We start from the raw sequence: 22491 nt of genomic DNA, 5'->3' as shown, positions 1-22491 counted from the left end.
GCATCATGCACTAACATATGATGATGTTCAAAGAGGTTTGGAGCCTTTGTTGTCTATGTTTTTCAAGAAAATAGGGATTTATAGTGGTTATTCCATCGATATAGGGAGTATTATGAAGTTTTACAAAATTAATTGATAAAAAAATTATAACGATTCTCATATATCATAAAAAAGAGCTTAAAATACATTAATACAGATGTAGAATGTGGTTAGAAATTTTAAAACAACACTAAATATTATAGGGTTCAGTACATAAAATATTTACCAAAAACTCAATATTTTCGTAGGTGTTAACACATAGATTTTGAAAAAATTTCAAAAATATGACAATATTATTTTAATGATTAGTTCCCTCCTGTACTAATATATGATGATGGTCAAAAATGTTTCGAACTTTTTTTGTCTCCATTTCTCTAAAGAATGGTGATTTTATAATGGTTAGTCCACTAATTTAGGGAGTATATGAAGTTTTACTAAATTAATTTATAAAAACAATTGAACGATGCTCATTTATCATGAAAGAGAATTTTAAATACATTAATACAAAGGTAGAATATGGTTAGAAATTTTATAACAGCACTAAAGATACGACAATATTTTTTTAATGTATAGTTGCATCCTTCACTAACATATTATTATGTTCAAAGAGGCTTGAAGCCTTTGAAGTCTACGTTTTTCAAGAAAATAGAGATCTTATAGTGGTTATTCCATGGATTTAGGGAATATTATGAAGTTTGACTAAATTAATTGATAAAAAAAATTATAACGATTCTCATATACCATGAAAAACAGCTTAAAATACATTAATACATATGTAGAATGTGGTTAAAAATTTTAAAACAACACTAAAGATTATAGGCTTCAGTATATAAAACATTTACAAAAACTCAATATTTTCGTAAGGGTTAGTTAACACATAGATTTTGAGAAAATTTCAAAAAATATGACAATATTATTTTAATGATTAGTTCCCTCCGGTACTAATATATGATGATGGTCAAAAATGTTTCGAACTTTTTTTGTCTCCATTTCTCTAAAGAATGGTGATTTTATAATGGTTAGTCCACTAATTTAGAGAGTATATGAAGTTTTACTAAACTAATTTATAAAAACAATTGAACGATGCTCATTTACCATGAAAGAGATTTTAGTATACATTAATACAAATGTAGAATATGGTTAGAAATTTTAAAACAACACTTAAGATTATAGGCTTCAGTATATAAAGTATTTACCAAAAATTCAATATTTTCGTAGAGGTTGTTAACACAAAAATTTTGAGAAAATTTCAAAAAATACGACAATATTGTTAGTTGCATCTTGCAACTAACATATAATGATTTTTAAAGAGGTTTGAAGTCTTTGTTGTCTCCGTTTTTCAAAAAAAATGATTTTATAATGGTTATTCTATCGATTTAGAGAGTATTATGAAGTTTTACTAAATTAACTGGAAAAAAAAATGATATGCTTGATTGAACATTTATTGGTATAATTGTACTTGCATATACATATATCCCTACCATAACTATATTTTGTATACCAAAGTGTTTTAAGTAGAAAGGTTTATAACTTGGAAAAGCATAATATATACGATAATAATTCAATTAAGTTACAAGTTGGGCAAATATCTTCTAGAAAGGCCGTCATAATAGATTCAACAAGCAGCATAATGATAAAATGGTAGGCCCAAATAAAACCCAGTGGATACGTGTAAGAATAAGTTCCTCGACAACCTTACCTGCTTTGTGTTTTGTCGGCTTCTGAAGGTGTGTGTGAGTGAGGTCATCTTCGGCGGTAACGGCGCAGATATTTTCCACTAAACTTCCAATAAAACCCCTTTGTTTTGTACCTCTCGCTGCAACATGGAGGGGATATATTCGTATAAGGGGAGTAACAAATGGAGGTTCGAACGAAAAGAAGATGACGTGCCACGTGTCACTTTATTGACCCCCCTTTCCTCTCCTTCCGCATATGGCCACTGTGGACTTTCCCGCTTCATCAGTCGATTAATGCTCTCTCATCTGGTCCGAAGATTATTCGAATACCTCCCTTCTTCTTCTTCGTTTACTCCGCTAGCTATCCGTCCATGGAAGAAACAGCTTGAAGATTACATCTCCCTTGAGTTTCTTCTTTTTTTGTTTGTTTGGACTGAGCATGGCTATCGGTGGCTTGATTTCAAACAGGAACTTGGGTTCCTTCATCGGTTCAGGTATCTTTGTGTTGTCTCTTCTCATGTTTTAGCTTTGCCTGAAGGTGCATTTTTAATGGAAGATTACGCTGCCACGCTGGACGAGTAGTAGTGTTATAATAATAATCTAAGAGGGTTTATCAGATTATTTTTTTGCTAAGAGGGTTTATCTGATTATGTTAGCAAATTATCTGTCTTTGTTACATGAGTACTGGATAGCGATTTTCATTAGCGTTGGTTTTAGTACATTTTTCTCTTCTCTCTGTATTACAAAGAGTGAAGAAAGACTATTCAACTTCACCTTTATCTACTGATATTCAAGTCTCTTGTGCCAACATTCACAAACCCAATTTCTCTAATGTTTCTATGCTTAATTAGGCAATGGTTTTCACAACCAAAGAGGTATACATGGCGCAGAAATTTCCAGCAGAGCCATGTTCCGTTATGGTATTGTCCCATCATATACTTTGATGATGCCTCCTCGTCTACGTTATTACAAAATTTGTGCTAAATAATTCTTCTTTTATTGTAGCATTGTGCCGTAATCATCATCAACCAAGGAAGATTTTATCTCTGCAAGCTAGTTTACAGCATGACCTGGTGGTACACAGGACAAGTTTTGGATGTTTCCTTCAACCAGGAAACTTGGAGCATCGTAGTCTCAGGTTTAAGAACAGTAACAAAAACACTTCTCGTCCCTACTACAAATCATCAGAGGAGTCTGATATCACAGAAGAAGTTGTAGACTCACTGTCATCAGCTGAGGGGTCAGCTGAAGCTATTTTAGTCCAAGGAAATCTACAGAACGCATCTCCATGGTGGAAGCAGTTTCCTAGGCGCTGGGTCATCGTTCTCTTATGCTTTGCTTCTTTCCTTCTATGCAATATGGATCGTGTAAGTGTATATGTTTCTTACTTTTTGTACAACTATCTGCTTTGTTTTACTTAATGAGATAGATGGGTTTGTGGGCAGGTGAACATGAGCATTGCAATTCTTCCCATGTCTCAACAATATAACTGGAACAGTGCTACTGTTGGCTTGATTCAGTCCTCTTTCTTCTGGGGCTATTTACTTACTCAGGTTCTTGTTCTAACACTCATGTCATATTCTTACACAACTCAACCTTTTAGCCTGAACCATGCTCATCCTCTCTTGAGTATAGATTCTGGGAGGTATCTGGGCAGATAAGTATGGAGGGAAGGTGGTTTTAGGTTTTGGTGTTGTCTGGTGGTCCATTGCCACGGTTATGACTCCTATTGCTGCCAAACTCGGTCTCCCCTTTCTACTTGTCGTGCGGGCCTTCATGGGCATTGGCGAGGTTTGGCCTCTTCTGTACTTTCCTCTTCCTAATATACAATTGTTCTCACTGGCTGCTTTTTGATACCCCTAGGGTGTTGCAATGCCTGCGATGAACAACATGCTTTCTAAATGGATCCCTGTCTCAGAGAGAAGCAGATCGCTTGCACTTGTCTATAGTGGCATGTATCTCGGTTCCGTTACTGGACTTGGATTCTCTCCTATGCTTATCCAAAAGTTCGGATGGCCATCTGTTTTCTATTCCTTTGGCTCCCTTGGAAGTATATGGTTTCTGCTATGGCTTAAATATGTATGAACTCTTCTCCAATGACATGAGAGCAAAGATTCGGATATCTACAAAAAAAACTATAAACACTTTGTTTCTGTTTCCTCCTCAGGCATATAGCTCTCCCAAAGATGACCCTGAGCTAAGTGAAGAAGAAAAGAAGATCATACTCGGAGGTAGCAAACCAAGGGAACCTGTTACAGTCATTCCATGGAAGCTGATTCTATCTAAGCCCCCTGTCTGGGCTCTCATAATCTCCCACTTCTGCCATAATTGGGGAACGTTCATACTCTTGACATGGATGCCCACTTATTACAATCAGGCATGTACTCCCAACTTCACATATGGTTAAATCCTTTTTTACAAACAAAAATAAAAAAGAATAATTTCAATTGATCACATTTTGCCAGGTCTTGAAGTTCAACCTGACTGAGTCAGGGCTGCTATGCGTCTTACCATGGTTTACCATGGCTGTATTGGCTAATGTTGGAGGTTGGATTGCAGATACTCTCGTCAGCAGAGGTCTTTCTATTACATCCGTTCGGAAGGCAAGACATACGTTCTTGCATTTTTACATGTCTTTTCACAACACTTGTTATCTGATGCTCTCAATCTCATAAAACTCTCTTCACTGGTGTGTCAGATCATGCAATCAATTGGTTTTCTGGGTCCTGCCTTCTTCCTCACTCAGCTGAGCCGTGTCAAAACTCCAGCAATGGCCGTTCTCTGCATGGCTTGCAGTCAGGTATGCCATCATCATAATAATAGTTATTCAAAAGAGCAATGATGCCATTTTTAGACTTGTACAGCTGCCGACATAAGATTATTCTTCTAATAGTACAACTATAAATTGAACATAACATAAATGCAATGTCTGACACTTGTCTCACTTAAGAACCATTCAAAAGTGAAATACAGCTCTGACATAAAGACTTACGTTGTCCCCAACAGGGCGCTGATGCCTTCTCTCAGTCGGGTCTCTACTCTAATCATCAAGACATTGGCCCACGCTACGCTGTGAGTTAACATTAAGTTCACCAAACACCTATAAACTTGAAAATGATATGTTTTCATTGCAATAACTATGTCGACGTGGATCTTGGCAGGGTGTACTGTTAGGACTTTCAAACACAGCAGGAGTCCTCGCTGGTGTCTTTGGCACTGCTGCCACTGGCTACATCCTCCAACGAGGTAAACTCTATATTCACAATTCTTCCCATCCACAGAGATTTATGTACACAATATTATCCCAAGTGGAGCATGTATCTTGCTTCTTTAAATTCCACTATATATTTAGCTCTTTTAACTTGCATTTTTTTACCTCAAATGTATAGGTTCATGGGACGATGTGTTCAAAGTAGCAGTTGGACTGTATTTAATTGGAACTCTGGTCTGGAACTTGTTCGCAACCGGAGAGAAAGTTCTCGACTAGCTGCAGCAAAATGGTGTGAAGAAAGCTTTATATCTGTTTTTTTTTTCTCTGCTTTAGATCAAAATGCGAAGTTATTCGCTGCTCTGTTTCATAAGGTAACAACAAGTTAAAAATGTATTTTTTAATTTTATTTTTGGAACTCTTTTAAAGCTTACAATATTGTCGGAGAACAGAACAGAACAGAGCAAGAGTCAAAATGTAAAAGCTTTTACAACAGAAGAAAACAAAAACAAACGAAAGTAGTATTACCTTACAAATATCATATCACACACAACCAAACCAATTTCTTTCGACTTTTACCACCCTTCGTAATCACAAAACCCAAACGTAAATTGTATGTATTTAGTAAATATATATTAAAAATATTATTATTAACCAGAGTAGCTGTGCGACGCGACGTCTACACCGCAACTGCCACAGCCGCATTAACGGAGGAGACGCCTTCACCAATGACGCCGTTGCATTTCCCGTTAAGGGTAGCCGCGACGACATCGTTTCTCTCCTTGCTTACGAGACTCTTCATGATCCCTTCCAGATTCCTCTTGTGCACGTTCACCACAAGTCCGTTCTTCATGAACAACGTCAGCGACATCTTCTGCTCCACCTTATGTCCCGGCGCCACCGTCAGCCTGTGCCGGAGTAACACCGCCGCAGCTATCGTTTTCATCTGCAGATACGCTAGATCTTTCCCGAGACATATCCTCGGTCCGGCGTTGAACGCCACGAATCTGTACTGATCGTGATTCACGAACTTTCCATCTTCCGGCGAGATCCACCTCTCCGGCTTGAACTCAAGGCAATCCTCTCCCCACGTCGTCTTCATCCTCCCCGCCGCGTAGATCGAGTATGTCACCGACGATCCCGCCGGTACGAAGGTTCCGTCCGGGAGAATATCGTCGTTCACGACGTGCTTCGAGTCCTCAGGCACCGAAGGGTAAAGCCTGAGCGTCTCGGAGAGCGCCGCCTTCAGGTAAACCAATCGATCCACCTCATCGAATCCTAACGGCTCCTCCGTCCACGACGAGACGTCGCTTCCACGTGTCTCCATCAGAACGGAGCATATCTCCCGGACGATCTTCTCCTCCACCGTTGGATGCGTCATCACGAGCCAGAAGAACCAGCTCAGCGCTACTGATGACGTGTCACGTCCAGCTAATATGAAATTCAGCGCCACGTGTCGCAGGAAACCCTCGCTGTATGACTGCCCTTTCTGATCTTTCTTCTTCATGAAACGGGAGAGGAGATCATCGTGTCCCTGGACCCCACTCTCCTGCTGACTCAGCAGCTCTTGCTTACGTGTATTAATGACAGCGTCCAAATACCCCTCGATCTCTCCCAAGCTCCGGTTCAAGCTGACTTCTAAGCCGAGCCCAAGCCATTTTTTGATCCTCCACAGAAACTCCGGCAGAATAAATCGCTGGAGAGAAGCTTCGGTGGCTCGGTCGAAAGCCGAAGCGAAGCCGTTCTCGGGAAGTCCTGGCGCACAGGTTCGAGTGTCTTTCCCGAAAGCTAAACCGCATATGTTGTCGAATGTGAGCCGTAGTACCAAGTCTTGGAGGTCGACCGGCTCGCATGTGTTCTGAGCCGTTTCAAGAATTGGACAGAACCGGAGCTTGATTCCCCGGTTTACCCACCTACCCATGGCTTGTCTCAGCGTCCTGCGTCACAAACCCAATTCATTTAGCCGACAATTCATATTATTTATAATAATACCGAACCAAATCCACTAACTAAACCGGTTAATTGAATTAAGAAAATGGTATGTTATCAAATCATTCGTTACGTGCACATGCATGGATTCTGCAATATAATTAATCTCCGGTTTAAGAATCTACCTGGTGGTGAATTCAAGAGCGGCGGTTTTGCGCTGGAAGAGCCAGGTGTCACCGTCGGAGTTGAAGATGCCTTGGCCGAGGAAGTCATGAAAAACAGCTTGCCACGTAGGACCTTTGGGGTAGTTATCGAAGCGGGTCTTGAGCATGTGTTCAATGTTCTTGGGATCGGCTGTGACCGTCACGAGACCTTGCTTCTTTGCCAAGAAAGGCACTGCGCAGATACACGTTTGATATGTTCCGCCACACGCACGGAGGTTCTCAGTGATCCAGTCGTGCATACGGTCACGCTGCTCGATCAGACCCGGGAGACTCCCCAATATCGGCCAGACACGTGGACCCTTTAGCCAACGTGAGATCCGCTTAAACCACAGCCAGTAAGCTGCAACGATCGCTACAAGCAGCATCGTATTGGAAACATCCATATCTGGTGATATTTCTCTCTCGAAGTTGCTATAATAGGAGATTGTGATTGAATGATACGGAAATGGTTGTTTTTGTTTCCTGGAAAATAATATCCCTTTTCAGGAAACTTAAGGAATATGAATGGTGTTTCCAAAACTGGTGGTGAGAGATAAATCAAGGTTTAGTATAAAAGGATATGGTTTTCTTGGAGAAATTTATAGAGACAGAGAAGATGGCATTAGGAAGAAGAAAACAAGTGGAGGAAAATAACTCTTACTGCTAACCATCAGAAGCAGCAACCCTCATTAATGAGACTGGTTGAGAGAGTGTATACTAATTGAATGGGATTTGAAAATTTAGCCAAGTCTTGAAAAAAACTCGTTTTGGTTAATTGTTATGGAGATGACTAAAGACTGTTTAGATTTTGAAGTCAAGGAATTGGTAAAAGTTTGAGAGTATATAACAAGAGAGGAGAGGGCAAGGTGAAGAAGAGAAGTCTCATTCAATGATGAATCCATTAAATGACTCTTAATTATTTATATATACATACATTATATGTATGTAATTTACAGCTATATTTTAATATTTATAGTATATTGTGTGTGTGTCTCTGTGTGCTAGATTAAATGAGATTAGTTGAGAACCTAAAGGCACAGAAAAAGATAGATGAGAATAAGAAGAAGTAGGAGAAAGAACGAGAATCTTTTGATTTATTTAGTTCACCATTTAATAAGGGTAAGAAGAGCTCAACACATGTATGATTAGGTAATGACATTAGGGTTTGCATGATATAATTAATGTATTTGGTTACATCGTGTACTAATACACATTTTAGGTTTGACTTTGTAGGTGATCGTAAACCAACGATCACGTTTTCTTGAAAACTGATGATTTTTCACCACTCAATTAATTTGATTTAGTTTAGGTTATACTAGAGAAAAGGAGACGTGATTTTTAATCTTCTCGTTTTGGTTTATCAGCTTTCTTTATTTTTCTGGGCTTTGGTAAGCAACTCGTGACTCTTCTGATCTAATTTGCTTCTTCTTTTTTTAATTGCATGCATGGTGAAGAAAGTTTTAAAGAGTGAATTGATTAGTCCCACAAGAAAGAAATATAGTTTCTTGTGCATTTTGTTTATAGCCTGCCCGGTTACATTTTGTACTTTTTACTATTTTAAACTGTTTTAAAGTACGTATATATAACAATTTTCCTTCTAACACCCCCAACAAAATTGTTGAAATTCGAATATTAACAAAAACTATGTTCAGTAGACAAAAAAAAAACATGATGAATATGTGCATGCACAAATCTCGAGTAGGATTAGATGTCATAGCATTCATGAGATGTGAAAGTCAAAGGGAGCTGACTTGTGTACTCTGCAAATAATAAATACATAAAATAATGTATGTGAACATATGCTTCACATATATAGAACAGATTATGCAAATAGGTAACCCTAAATCATCACACACGTAGCAATAGAATCATCAAATATATGTATATAACTCTGGAAAGGGGCTGAACGCGAAAACCTTGTGATAGACATACCCTTTTCACCTATTCTTATTTTATATATGATAAAAATATACGTTTTGTAAATTGTTAAACTGATTTTTCTCTATATATTTGTTTAATATTAAGTTATACTCCTTTGCGTTGAAACCAAGTTTTGTAAAATATTTGCTAGCTTTGGTTTGCATTTTTATAAGATGTTTTCTTCTAAGTCTTCTAGACTGCATATTGCAATAAACTACATTTGATATTTTGTTATAGTAAAAAGGATATTTTCTTATATTGCAGCACATTGACCGTTAAATTGCGAAAAGTGAACATGTGTGTAACAAAATGGAACAACTGTAAATGTCAGATAAGGAGTAGATGGCCTGCCAACTTCAGTATGCAAAGTGCATTTATAACTCAGCGTTGACTCTCTTCTTTTCTCAGTGAGACAACTCAAATGAGGCGAAACTAGACAACTATGCCAATAATTATTTTATACTGTTGTAAATTATATACACATGATGAAATCATGATTATGCATTTAATTTTCGGTACTAATTGCCTCCCAACCTAATTTTTCAAAAGCATTTACTATCGTAGTTGAATTATTTCTTTAGACAAAATTACAAAAACCGAACTAGAAGTTACTGAAAAATATTGCGGAACAAAAATATATATCTATTAAAAGAAAAAAATTATACTCCATCCGTTTCTAAATAACATATGCTTTAGCACTTTTTACTTGTTTCTAAAAGATTAATATTTTAAATTTTCTATGTATTTTTAATAATGAATTGTAAACTTCAAAAAATAATAATTGACAATTTTAGATTTATTGAATTGCTATTGGTTTAAATTTACGGAAAATTGTTATAATTTAAAAAATTAATGAATCGTTAGTTAAATATTAAATTTTTCTTAATATTTGTAAAAAATCTAAAACATGCATTATTTAGAAACAGAGGAAGTAAATTATAACCTGGTGCTTGGTAGAAATTTCTCGTTGAATTTGTGTTTTTGTTGCAAATAGTATAGTTTATCTACTATTTAGATTTTTTTTCAAAAGTACACGTTTTTTTCTCTCTTAAAACTGAGGCCTTGATCGACTAGATTATTGATCAAATTCAATATTTTATTAATAAAACTGTATTTTATCAGATGGAATTGTTAAATGAAATACCTTCTCCATCTGGATTTAACATTGTCTGTTCGTTAAATTTTAACAAGCTTTCCACGCAGAGTATGGCCTTTTGGACAAGCCATCTCTTTCCCATTTATTAGGTTATGAATTTTATATTTGGGTTATATGATTTGTTTTTACTTGATTTAGTTTTTGACGGGAGGTTGTTAAAAATTTGTTTGGTTTAGATAATAGTAATATTAAATATGGAGCATTTACAAAATTTTAAATTGTTCGAGGATGTGTTAAATTCTTATAAAACACTTGATGAGGTAGCATCATATAAGAATAGATCAGGTTCTACTTTGTACATATAGATACCTAACAAAATAAAATAAACGTTCTTGGTTAAATATTTAAATTTAAACTTTATATTATTTATGGAATACTGGAATAGTAAACTATGCATGATATCGGTTAACATGATTTCTTTCATGAGGAAAAAAGTATATATGTATTAATTGCGGTTGATACAGTGTATGATTCTTTTCTCAAAAAAATAAACTTCATAAAGAACAAAATCAATCACTCATAAAAGGTTATTTTTTGAATTAATTCTGTTTAGTTATTTTTGATATTCATCTATATAAATAGTTCATTGGGACATAGTTTTTCTTTCATGTAGTTGTGGAGAAATATATCTCGTATAAAAGTAAACACAAACAAATTATATAAGAAAAATGTCTTCATCCAAGCTTCACTTTGTTGTTCTTCTGATCATTGTTGCACTTCTTGCTAACAATGGACAATCAACTCGTAAGATCTTTTCTATCATCTCTTTATCATTTTCATATAACAACAAAAACAGAAGTCATTGTTTACGTATAAGTTATATTGATGTATAGTTATCTTATTCACTTTATAAGCTACAAACAAAATTATGATTCTGATACTGAGTTTCTTTTTATAATATGATTGATCTAATAACAGGAGTAATGGATGATAAGTTTCCAGAATGCGAATTCAAAGGACCCTGCCAGATGAAAAGCGATTGTTTGGGGACATGTGGCGGCAAACCTGAAAATGCTTTGTGTATACCTAATCCTAGCGTAGACAGCCTTCAATGTTGTTGTCTTTCAAACTAATTTGATTCAAATTATATTATACTATTGAAATAAGCAGTGATGTTTTATCAATAATTTCAAACGCTCCAGCATGGATTTCATTCAACGAATTAAGGATAATTAAATATTATTTCATGTTTCAATATCATGTCCGGCATTTGTGACATAATGAAGAACTGAAGATTTCAAAATCAAATCCTTAATATTTTTTTAAAGGCAAATCATACACTTAAGATTATGTACACACATACCATCCCCACAAACTCTGACTAAACACTCAAAACACCAAATATTTACTTGACATCATCATCTTTATGTCTTCTCGACTCCGTGAGCTACCTTCGGACACAAGAGTCACATACTACACACTCTTCCTGTTTTTTTGTAATGGTCTGTCCCCATTTAACTGTCGTTTTGGGAACTGATCCCCGGTTGAAGTTGATCAGGGTTTGACTCTGAGATTGAGGATCGTACCCATGGTGAAGTAATTTTATAATATGAGAAAATAGATTTCATATATAGAATTTGGGAGGATAAAATTCATTTATACAATATGACCAAAAGAATTTGATTTATACAGTTAAAATACATTAGGTATATACAGTTACGTTAACGGGTAGATGTATATATAATCCTGTTAACAGAAACTTCAAGTTACAGTTTTTTCTAATTTCTCATATCCAGCTCCCCATTGTTTCATCCTCTCCGAAGCTTGTTCCACCTTGAGAAATAGTAATATTAGAGAAATGAACATTAATTCATGTTTTTTTTTCTAAATTACAAAACTTCTTTTTTTTTTTTTGAAAATTGAAATGATGTTATACCTCTTTGTTCCAATTGGTTTTGTATATCATGTACACAAGGATCAAAGTCTGAAGACTAGTCCCACATATCATACCAATCCAAATCCCCTGAAACATATAAAAATATTTCATCAAAACCGACCTAATCAAACAAAGACCGATAAGTAGTGAGACTTTACCTGCACGCCAAGTCTGGTTTTATAACCTAGAAGAAACCCTAGAGGTAAACCAAAAACATAGTAACAAATCAAGTTGATATAAGCCACCGGTGCTTGCCATCCTCCTCCGACTGCAACACCTGCTCAGTCCCCAACATTCTTCATTACCACCCACGTCTTTCAACCGTTCTTTAATTTTTTTTTAAAAAGACTACATAAAATCTTAATTACCAGATATAACTGGTTGTAAACTGTTGAGGATCATCGTTATGCCGAGAAGGTAAGCAAGATCAGCTACAGCCTTTCTCATCTCTTGGCTATCCGTAAAAATGACTGCAAAGTCATCTCGTGTAATGAGAATTACAATTGCACACACCACTCCAATGAAGAGAGACTCGATCACCGTTACAATCACCGAGTACTTGGCAGCTCGTGGATGTCCCGATCCGAGCTCATTAGACACCCTAACACTGAAAAAAAACATCGCATAAACCTATCGTTCTTTAACTAGAAAACCAAAATAAAATAAAATAAAATAATGCTTTGTTTTTTCTTTACCTTATAGCTGCATTGATTCCAATGAACAACATTCCTTCCCATCCATTAATGTTCATACTGAGACAAAAACGGTTTCAGATAATACATTTACGCTTGTGAAGGTGGTTTTAAAAGGGATAATTAATTACCAGATTGAGAGAGATCCAACGGCTAAGACAGGGTCTTCAAGATGTCCGGTTAAGACAATGATGGTCATAAAGTACCAAATCTCAAGACAAAGCATAACCGCAGACGCAAACGACAGTTTCAAAAACGGCCAAACGTCTTGAAAAGCTAACCAAGAAAGCCCTCGCCAACCGTCTTTACACCAGCCGACAACGTAAACAAGCTGCGCGATGGCGATCCCCCAAGCGGAGGCAACAAAGGCAGCCGCTGCGCCGTTAAGTCCCCATTTAAAAACGTTAATAAAGAGGTGGAGGATGAAGATGTGAAGGGTCAAGGCGACGAAACCGATCCAGGCGAGGATCCCGACTTTGCTCTGTGACTGGAGAAACTTCTTGGTGGGGAAGTTGATGGCGAGTGCGAAGACTTGAGGGATGATTTGAGCAGTGAATTTGCCTGAGATTTCGGCTATTTGGGGTTCTTGGCCGAGGAGAATGAGAAGAGGAGTCGCGTAGATGTAGAGCGGAAGCAAGCAGAAGCATGTTCCGATCAGGATAAGCCAAGAACGTTGCATGTAAACGCCTAACATCTCTATTTGTCCCGCTCCAAACGCTTGTCCGCATAGCGTCTCCAACGCACTCGCCATTCCTAGCAAGAAACCGAAGGAGAAGTTGGAGACGACGGAGAGAGAGATCGCGACGGCGGAGAGCTCGAGATCGCCGATATGGCCGACGAAGATGCTCGTGAAGGAGTTAACTCCGTAGTTGCAAAGAATGTTGAAGGCTATTGGTGCAGCTATTTCCCAAAGCTTCGAGGATTCAACCATGCAGACGAACTTAGCGTCACTAAAGCTTGTAATCGGAGGAAAGTCATCGTCGTCGGTTTTTCCGATCAAAGTAGAAGGGGCGTGGTGAAGCTTGGTAGTCTCATTAGGCTCTGTTTCGAAGACAGAGACTCTGACGAGAAGGGGAGAGGATGGACCACTCTCGATGACGTCATCAGCTGGTACGTTGATGGCTTGTGGTGGTTTTCCGGAAGAGGATGAGGTGGATATTCTCTCCTCCCTTACCGGAGTTTCCATTTTTCTCCGGTTGTGACTATCTTTCTACTATTTATTGTTTTTTTTTCTATGTGGGGAGGATTAGACACAAGAACTGAAAGATGATAATTGAAATGGTTTATGACTTATGAGGTTTATTTTCATTTTTATTATTCTTCTAATTATTTTCACTGGTTTGCCTGTGATTTAGGTTAGCCGTGGAGAAGACGAGAGAATCTCGCATTCCACAAAAAAAAAAAAAGATTGATAGATTATGGTGGCCGTTAATAGCGTTATGACTCTTTCTGAATAATAGCCGAGCCTGCAAGTTTTTTACAAATATGCCTTACAAGGCGATCAAGTTGAACAACACAAAAATTCAAGGTCTCTCTTGAAAAGAAGATATAATCAATGTTTTTTTTTTACTGTTAACACTCTATTAAGTCAAGCTATTAGCTGTTAATGGGTCCATTAATATTGGTATGAACTGTAAAAGTTTACATTTGACAACACAGATTAAATTCATGACTGGATCCACTGTGAACTTTGATAACTATATGTAAGGTATATAGCTGACTAATAAATAGAGGGTTAAGTATCAAGTTTTTACAAAATATGCCATTACAAGGCTATCAAGTATCAAGTTAAACAACACAAAATTTCAACGTCCCTACAGTCTCTCTTGAAAAGAATTAGCTAATCAATGGTTTTTTTACTGTTAGCCCTCTTATTAAGTAAGCATTAGCTGTTAATGGGTCCATTAATATTGGTACGAACTGTAAAAGTTTACATTTGACAACACAGTTAATTCATTACTGGATCCACTGAACTATGATAAAATGCAAGGTACAGTTGACTAAATCTCATCCTTTTCCTTTTGATTAATAGCAAATGACAAATCAAGGCTTCATTCTCCACACTACCAACAACTAGAGATTATACTACTAATTAAACCCTCTTAGAGAGCAAACAAAAAAAAGCACACACATTTAAGACCGTTTTCTAACAAAACCATCTACAAACTGATCAGGGAGAAGAGGGAGGTTTACCACCGAAAGACGACCGTGAGCCAGGGCTAGACAATCCAGTCATGAGATCAGAACAACCCCTGCCTTCACTACAGCTTGTGCCGCTCAAACCATTGCCTACTCCATTATATGAGTCGCCTGAGACAAGAGCTTGTATCAACTTAGGCGGTGGAGGAACCATCACCTCCACAACTCCTTCAAGCATCTTCACCACCGTTCCCATTGCCGGCCTTATCTCTTCATTGTCTTGTATGCACCATATCGCCACCGTGGCCATCCTCGTCGCCTCATCATTGTTGTATTCTCCGTTGAGTCTAGCGTCCACAACCAAGTCCACATTTCCTTGTATGATTTCACGCGCTGCCCATGGAGGAAAGAACCTGCAAAAATCAACATATATTTACTTTTTTTCCCATTCAAAAAGTAAAAGACATTGTTTATATACCATTTCTCGGGTTCTTTCTCATCTTTCTCTCCTCCTGGTGTATCGCTAACTACATTTCTTCGACCACCGATAAGCTCCAACAGTGTCATTCCGAAGCTATACACATCAGCTTTAGTCGTGATGGGTAAACCTGATATCCACTCGGGAGCAACGTATCCCCATGTACCTCTCATAGTGGCAAGAACCCTGCTGAAGTCACGCCCAACAAGCTTGGCCAATCCGAAGTCAGATACTTTAGCGTTGTAATCACTGTCCAAGAGAATGTTCTCCGGCTTGATATCACAGTGAATAATACAGTCCCTACACCCTTCGTGCAGATATGCGATCCCTTTCGCAGTCCCTAAGGCGATCCTGAAACGCGTTTCCCAGCTTAGCAACTTAGGACTGGTCCTTGACAAGTAGGAGCTCAAAGATCCGTTTGGCATGTAATCATAGACGAGAAGCCTATGAAGATTCTCTGAACAGAAACCTCGAAGCCTAACGAGGTTAACGTGCTGAATGTTCCCAATGGTGCACACCTCTGCCCGAAACTCTCCCTCGCCGCTTCCTGGTCTCTCCAAGCGCTTCACAGCCACGAAAGTGGAAGAATCATGTAACGTTCCTTTGAAAACAGCGCCGAAACCGCCGTGTCCTAGCTTCTCAGAGAACCCATTGGTAGCTTTATGAAGCTCCTTGAAAGAGAAGACCTTCAGATTCAACACAGCAAAACCATCTTCCTCTTCTTTCTTTGTCTTGTTGCTCTTCCTCAAGAGAATCAATAGCACAAATAAAGTAGACCCGAGAACCGAGATTGACCCGACGACGCAGCAGAGTATAATAATGGATCTAGAAACGCTTCTCTTTGAGCTCTTTTTAATCTGATCTCTTATATACAGAACATCGTCGGTGGCTCCAGTCCAGGAGCTCGAGTTCTTGATATTCATCGGCGGTTCGAGTAACATTTTGCAGAGACTCGACTTGTCGTTGTGATAAAACCCAACGCAAGAACAGTTCCCCAAGCAGCTCTTCTCGCAAGAGCTCTTGCTTACCTGCTGTAACCGCGACATCTGCACAACGCCGTCGTACCGAAGATCTCCAACATCCTCAAACGTGTCTCCCCCGTCGCAGGAGTCGCCGTATTCACGGCTGCATCCGTCGCTGTAGTCCATAGATTCCCACGCGGCGGCGTTCTTGGGGCGGAAACCGCGGATGCAGGCACAGGGGGTGAGAAGCTTGCTGCTGCAGAACCCTAACCGGCCGCAGAGAGCGTGAACGCGGCACTGATCGTCAGGCTGGAACCAGAACATGATCCAGTTCTGCATCTCCAACGTCCACTGCTTGAGCTGGCCGTTGGAGTCAACAACGAACCGGGAGAGGCGCGGCTGGCCTGGGGAGTCGGAGGTGGGCGTGACGATGTAACGAAACGACGCCGCGGGAGTGTAAGGGTTGTCGAAGTGGAAGCTGTAGATGTACGGAACGGTCATCTCCGGGACGCCTACGAAGGATTCTCCCGTCCAGTTTCCTGTTGACCAGTACGGCGTCGTTTCGTTGTGGAGAAGCTGGAACTCGTTGAAGCTCGGGCTCAGCCTTAAAGAGTAAAGCCCCGGGGAAGGGTCCGAGGGGGTCCGCCACGAGGTGAAAGCGGTTTGCCCCGTGACGTTCATGCCAGGGAGCCACGTGTCGGTTGGGTTTTGAAAGCTCTGCCAAACCGGGGAACCGTCTTCTCCGGTTAGGATCAGGTTACCGGAGTCGGAGAAGCGGAAACCGGTGGCGGGATGTTTGTTGTCGGTTTGCCAAACGACGCCGTCGCGGGAGTTGTTGAGGATTAGGTAGCCGGTGGAGGTGAGCTCGAGTGTGGAGGAGTCTGGATCGGAAACGGGGCGGTTGCGATTGGCGACCCAAACGTAAACGGGTTTGGGTGAGGAAGCATACCAGATACCAAGATACCAATTGCCATTGGTGGAGGGGATGAAGAAGCCAAGCCGGAAAATGCTTTGGAGACTCAGAATAGTCTGGTTCCCTTTGATGATGGTGAGGGCTTTGTTGTTCTTTGCACAAGCAGAGAGTGGGAAAAGAAACAGGAGGAGGACAAGAAGAGGAAGAAGATGTGTACATGGCATTTGGATTTTGGGTCTTTTTTTTTTTTGCTTACTCTGAGAGAGGCTAATGGAAGAAGATATTTTCTCCTCGGTGGTGAGCTTGATAGATAGACAAAAGGGAAAGCTCCAAAAAAGAAAACGAGCTCTCTCTCTTTTTTTAATCTTTCTCTCCGTTACGAGAGAATTTTGTGGAAGATAGATAAAAAATCTGTAAAAGCTGCGAGTTCATGGACACATGTGGTCTTGCTCAAATCACTGTAATAATGCTTTTGGAACTTTCATTCCCAGTGTCATGTTTCCTATATTACCCCCCCCCCCTTTTTTGTAACTCCCTGTATTACCTTTTTTTTGTAACTCCCTGTATTACCCCCCCCTATCATCCTAAAAGCCACCGTCACGCACTAAAAATCTCCCTTTTGCTTTTCAAAAATGCACTGTACTACTATTACTACTTAAGCTTTGATGTGCATCGAATTTAGAAAATTAATGAAAAAATACGGCTGCTAACCTGAAATTCTTATAGCTTAATATTATATTGTTACGAGTTGAATAGCCAAAGCTTTGGGTCTCTTTTAAGGGATGGGATATGTTTATTCAAATTAGGAGGGGGGCACAAGAGGAATTAAGGATAAAGGAGGAGGTGGCAGACATAAGTGGCTTACAAGTCAAACCCGCGGACCAGTTAGAGTCTTACCTCCTTTTCTCTTCTTCCTAATTTTTAAAAATTATTTCCTAATCTCAATTAATTTATACATTAATGCAGACAAGGAGGGGTCAAAACGTACACACGACAAGACTAGGAATAGGATCATGTGGATCATATTGGATTTTAGAATATTCAATTTTCTTTTTAATTCTTCTTTTACATCATGGAGTTACTATTATCCCGCATCAAATAGAATCTCTTCTCTTTATCCAACCCGAAAAAAATCCACTTGCTATTTTTGTATCATGAGGAAAAAATTGTACTCTTGAGCAAAACCATGCCTGTTCATTATGAACAAAAAAAATAGAAACAAATAGACGGTGGAAATGATGATAACTTTAAAAGGTGTTCTCCGCTTTAATTTGAAATATTATAAGTATAACACATGAAGTCATTTTGATTCCCATAATAACAATTCATATTATAGATCATACAATCATGGATCAAGACTGAAAACATGATGAGAACTTGATTTTGTTGGAAAAATTCACACACTGTAATGCTCTTTTCTTTTATATCACCCACCAAAGATCAAAGAGGAAGACGCTGATGATATTTACACTTGTATGTATAATTTCTATATGACTGCACCAATTCGGGAACATAACCCAATTGACAACACTTTGCGTGTAATGAATAACACCCAAAAAAGATGTATGCAAATTATGCTGAAGACTAACTGGATAGTGTACCGCTTAAAATTTCCAAACCAGAGGATATTTTGATGCTAGTTCAAGCAATCATCAAACACAACCTCCTGAGTTATTTGGACAAAAAAAAAAGAATTGGAAAGTTAGTTTGTCGACAAGAAGTATGCATCTTAGCATCCACAATTGCCAGATCAAATCCAAGTATATAACTATCAATCCCTATTCTATTCCCTTTTGATAACAATAGGTATCAAATTGGTAAGGAGTAGTAGTAAAATGCATTCTACGACCATCACATAGTGACAACACTCGTTTAGGAATCAGACTATTTGCAAATTAGAAAATTCAACTAGAAGGAAGGAGGAAACACACCTTATCACATATAGGGCAACCATCGCTTTTTTCCATCCACTCCAGAATACAAGAGAGATGAAAATCGTGCTCACAATTTGTCTTTATTTTTGGATTATCAGCTTCATAATCTGCGTAAGGTAAGCATATGAACCCACGACGTTACTTGCTCTAAAGAAAAAGTTTATTAAAGATGTCGATTTATTTACCTTCAAAGCAAATGGGACAAGATTCTTCCTCCTCTTCGTCTACCAATTGGTTCTTCCATGTTTTGTGTTTAGAGCGATCTGTTTCACTCGGGGAGAGAATCACTGAGGCGGGTTGAGTTTTACAGTCTGGTCCCCCGAGATCTTCACATGTTTCAAAACTGCAATCACTAATCATATTTCCTTTGATAGATTTGGAATCGGGTCTCCCAAAAAGCAAATCATATGGAAGAGGAGCAGGAGCATAAAAAGTGTTGGGTATAGATGATGTCTCCAAACCAATAATATCGGCCAAAAGATGTCCTGTGGGGGTGAGTGCTGCTGATCCCACACCACCAGCACGAGCTCCCGAAGGCCCAAGCTCCTCAAAAGATTCTGGACACTACGTAACAAAACAAAACTTGAGGAAATAGAAAATATATATATATATATATATATATATATATATATATATAGATTTTGAAGCAATGTAGATGAAAAAACACGAACATTTTTCAGAAGCAGAACAAAAATCAAGATTTAGCAACTTTAGTAAAATTATTATGTGCAAAGCATTAGGCTGAACACTGAACAAAGCATAATAAGGAAGCTAGAAAAGGAAAAACTGACATAATAGTAAAGAGGAGCTCCAACAAGATGCGAATGCCTGGAAGAAGAAGAAGCAGAAGAACAGCAACCTCCCATTTTGTCACCAACTACGAATAATACACTCAGGCAAGCATCCCTTTGAGAGCTGTACAACAAAAGAAAAACAAAAGAGTGAATCACTTTTAACTACACATTATAATAACAATAATTTGAACAGAGGTTTTCAAGAAATGCAACAAGATGTGATTATTGGTAAATAATTACTTAAGAAAAAGGGTCTCAAGTTGAAAAAGGGTAAGGTTATGGAGAAGAAAGAAACACTAAAGGTGTAAGAATGTTCCCGTGCTCTCTGTCCCTAAAAGCTAGAACCTTAATTTGATAAGAATGTGATTTATAATCACCAAACAGGATTCAGTCAAGTGGCAACGGAAACAGTGACCCGATCAAATAATACAATTCAAAAACAAACTCATATTCAAAATTGGCTAAATACCATTAACATCTTTTTTTTTTTGCTAAAACCTTAACATCTTCTTCTCATAACTCTACGAGAACATATCATGAAATGGCATTTAGTTAAAACCAGAGATTGAAAAAGCTACAAATCAAATTTATATCAGAAAACACATCCATATCCAACACAAACAGTACGCGAATCCTAAAAATGAATAGGCTGTAAACACAAACAAAAAGAAGGATAAAAAGAAAGAAACGGAGATAACCTGAGATGTCGCCGGAGATTTTTATTTCCTCCTCCGCTTGCGAGAAAGCGAGGAGGACGAAAAAGTTCTGGCGAAGGTTTCGACAAGAGTTTTTTTCTCGCTTCCACTAACTCGTCACCATAACTAAATGATACTGGTAAGCCGCTTGATTCGCCTTGCATGATTAATAATACTCTCTCATCCTTTAAAATTCTTATTATCAACCGTACAACAGTACGACGTCGGCAGTTAAACGGGCTTTTGTTTTGAACCACTGGGCTTTTACATACGCATGGCCCATTGTTTTCGAAGGTCAATATGTTGAACCCCCGGTCGCTGTCGGAGACCTATTGTATTGAATATTGATTGTATGGTCAAATATCATCCTTCCTTCAACTGCTTTGGTTATGAATCTTCCATCCTTAACCTAACCTATTCTATTTTGATTCACTTCAAATCAAAGTCATTTAAGCTGACTTTTAATAAACTTATGAGGATGGTATTTGTACAGTGTAATCTAGGTATCTACCTAAAAATGTTTTTAAGTATATACTGTACTTTCTTGTTATGTTTTCTAAACACCAGAGAATGAAAGGAAGAAAAAATACAAAATTTAATGCGAATGATAAATGAATTACGATTATTGCATTTCGGAGAGATGGATCCGTCTGGCATTTATTAATATGGTGGCGGCTGAAGAAAACGCTAAACGATATGACTACTAAATTAGTAAATCATACCGATAGTTAGATTTCTTTGACGTGTAATAATACTAAACTAGATTTTGACCCGCACGCCCGTGCGGGTGTATTTTAAAAAAATGATGCTATTTGATTTTTATGTCACTATTTATGATTGGACAAAAAACTCGAATTCGAAGAATTGAACCGATCCCAATCCGAATAAGTAGTACTAAATCCGAACTGGAATTAATTAAATATCTGAATTATTCAAAATTTTAGTATTTGAAGAACTGAAATCTAGTCCGATCCGAACCGAAGTATTTTGGGTATCCAAAATAGATTTATATACTTACTTATATATATTAATTAAAAAAAATATATTAATTATTTTTAGATTTAATATATATAAAAACTTCCAGAATATATATAATACTTTTAAGTTTGCTTAAATGCTTGAAAATATATACAAATAATCAAACGTAAATATCTTAAATAGTTAAAATATACTCAAAACTCCAAAAATACTTAAATAATTATTAATTCTCTATCCAAATATTTAAATCAAACCTATTTAAATTGGTTATCCAAATTCGAACCAAATCCTCAAAGATCTGAACTGAACACGAAATCCCAAAAAGACCCGAAAACGAACCCGAACACTCACTCTTAATCACTATTATATATATATATATATACCTATATATATATATATATGTATTATCATAGGTTACAAAATATGTGTTATCATATAATTAATCGTATTTTATACGTACCATCAAATAAGTTTTTTTATAATTAATAATATTTTATACGTACTATCATATAAATAATCACATATATTATATTTTAAAATTTAATATGAAATATAAAAATCATAATTTAAGTTGGTGTTTGAAATTGAGCTTTATATTGTATTTATATATATATATATTGAAAACAATTTTATAATAGTTATTGGAAAATATGTTAGTAAAAATCAAAATTTGAATATATATTTGAATGACTTTTTGATATAAATTAATTTTAAATTATTATTTTGATTTGAATATATATATCAAGTAACATATACCCATTACTTTTTAATATAATGTAATGGACTTCCAATTTTTTTAGTAGCATAAGCCCATTATTTTTTTTCTAACTTACTTTTATCTATGTTTCCAAACAGTACTACTTTTTAACCACTATCCATATTGCCAAACATTCTCAATG

At 37.5% G+C, this 22491-nt stretch overlaps 5 protein-coding genes across 5 annotated transcripts; 1 reads left to right on the top strand and 4 right to left on the bottom strand.

Moving 5' to 3' along the window:
• The first annotated feature begins 1897 nt into the window (after positions 1-1897).
• LOC106434947 (ascorbate transporter, chloroplastic) lies at positions 1898-5344 on the top strand. The gene is made up of 12 exons (XM_013875805.3): positions 1898-2209; positions 2567-2635; positions 2721-3082; positions 3161-3268; positions 3351-3506; positions 3579-3794; positions 3883-4092; positions 4181-4318; positions 4414-4515; positions 4722-4787; positions 4877-4961; positions 5105-5344. Exons 1-12 carry the CDS (start codon positions 2155-2157, stop codon positions 5200-5202), a joined length of 1665 nt encoding a protein of 554 aa, XP_013731259.2. The 5' UTR covers positions 1898-2154; the 3' UTR covers positions 5203-5344.
• LOC106434946 (cytochrome P450 86A2) lies at positions 5309-7873 on the bottom strand. The gene is made up of 2 exons (XM_013875804.3): positions 7038-7873; positions 5309-6860 (listed from the first exon to the last, which is right to left on the bottom strand). Exons 1-2 carry the CDS (start codon positions 7457-7459, stop codon positions 5603-5605), a joined length of 1680 nt encoding a protein of 559 aa, XP_013731258.2. The 5' UTR covers positions 7460-7873; the 3' UTR covers positions 5309-5602.
• Positions 7874-11668: 3795 nt separating this feature from the next.
• LOC106434939 (protein DETOXIFICATION 34) lies at positions 11669-14117 on the bottom strand. The gene is made up of 6 exons (XM_013875793.3): positions 12831-14117; positions 12703-12759; positions 12376-12614; positions 12166-12284; positions 12008-12094; positions 11669-11904 (listed from the first exon to the last, which is right to left on the bottom strand). Exons 1-6 carry the CDS (start codon positions 13883-13885, stop codon positions 11833-11835), a joined length of 1629 nt encoding a protein of 542 aa, XP_013731247.2. The 5' UTR covers positions 13886-14117; the 3' UTR covers positions 11669-11832.
• Positions 14118-14695: 578 nt separating this feature from the next.
• LOC106433727 (G-type lectin S-receptor-like serine/threonine-protein kinase SD2-2) lies at positions 14696-17660 on the bottom strand. Its single transcript, XM_048739145.1, has 2 exons — positions 15317-17660; positions 14696-15251 (listed from the first exon to the last, which is right to left on the bottom strand). Exons 1-2 carry the CDS (start codon positions 17413-17415, stop codon positions 14870-14872), a joined length of 2481 nt encoding a protein of 826 aa, XP_048595102.1. The 5' UTR covers positions 17416-17660; the 3' UTR covers positions 14696-14869.
• Positions 17661-18477: 817 nt separating this feature from the next.
• On the bottom strand, positions 18478-20793 carry LOC106434954 (probable E3 ubiquitin-protein ligase RHB1A). The gene is made up of 5 exons (XM_013875811.3): positions 20618-20793; positions 19917-20040; positions 19311-19689; positions 19123-19232; positions 18478-18857 (listed from the first exon to the last, which is right to left on the bottom strand). The coding sequence occupies exons 1-5, from the start codon at positions 20776-20778 to the stop codon at positions 18828-18830; spliced, it is 804 nt and encodes a 267-aa protein (XP_013731265.2). The 5' UTR covers positions 20779-20793; the 3' UTR covers positions 18478-18827.
• Between the last annotated feature and the right edge of the window lie 1698 nt (positions 20794-22491).

This window comes from Brassica napus, chromosome A9 (assembly GCF_020379485.1).
Source record: "Brassica napus cultivar Da-Ae chromosome A9, Da-Ae, whole genome shotgun sequence".
Classification (NCBI taxonomy): Eukaryota; Viridiplantae; Streptophyta; class Magnoliopsida; order Brassicales; family Brassicaceae; genus Brassica; species Brassica napus.
The sequence above is the reverse complement of the archived record's forward strand: the minus strand, read 5'-3'. Positions and strand labels throughout refer to the sequence as shown.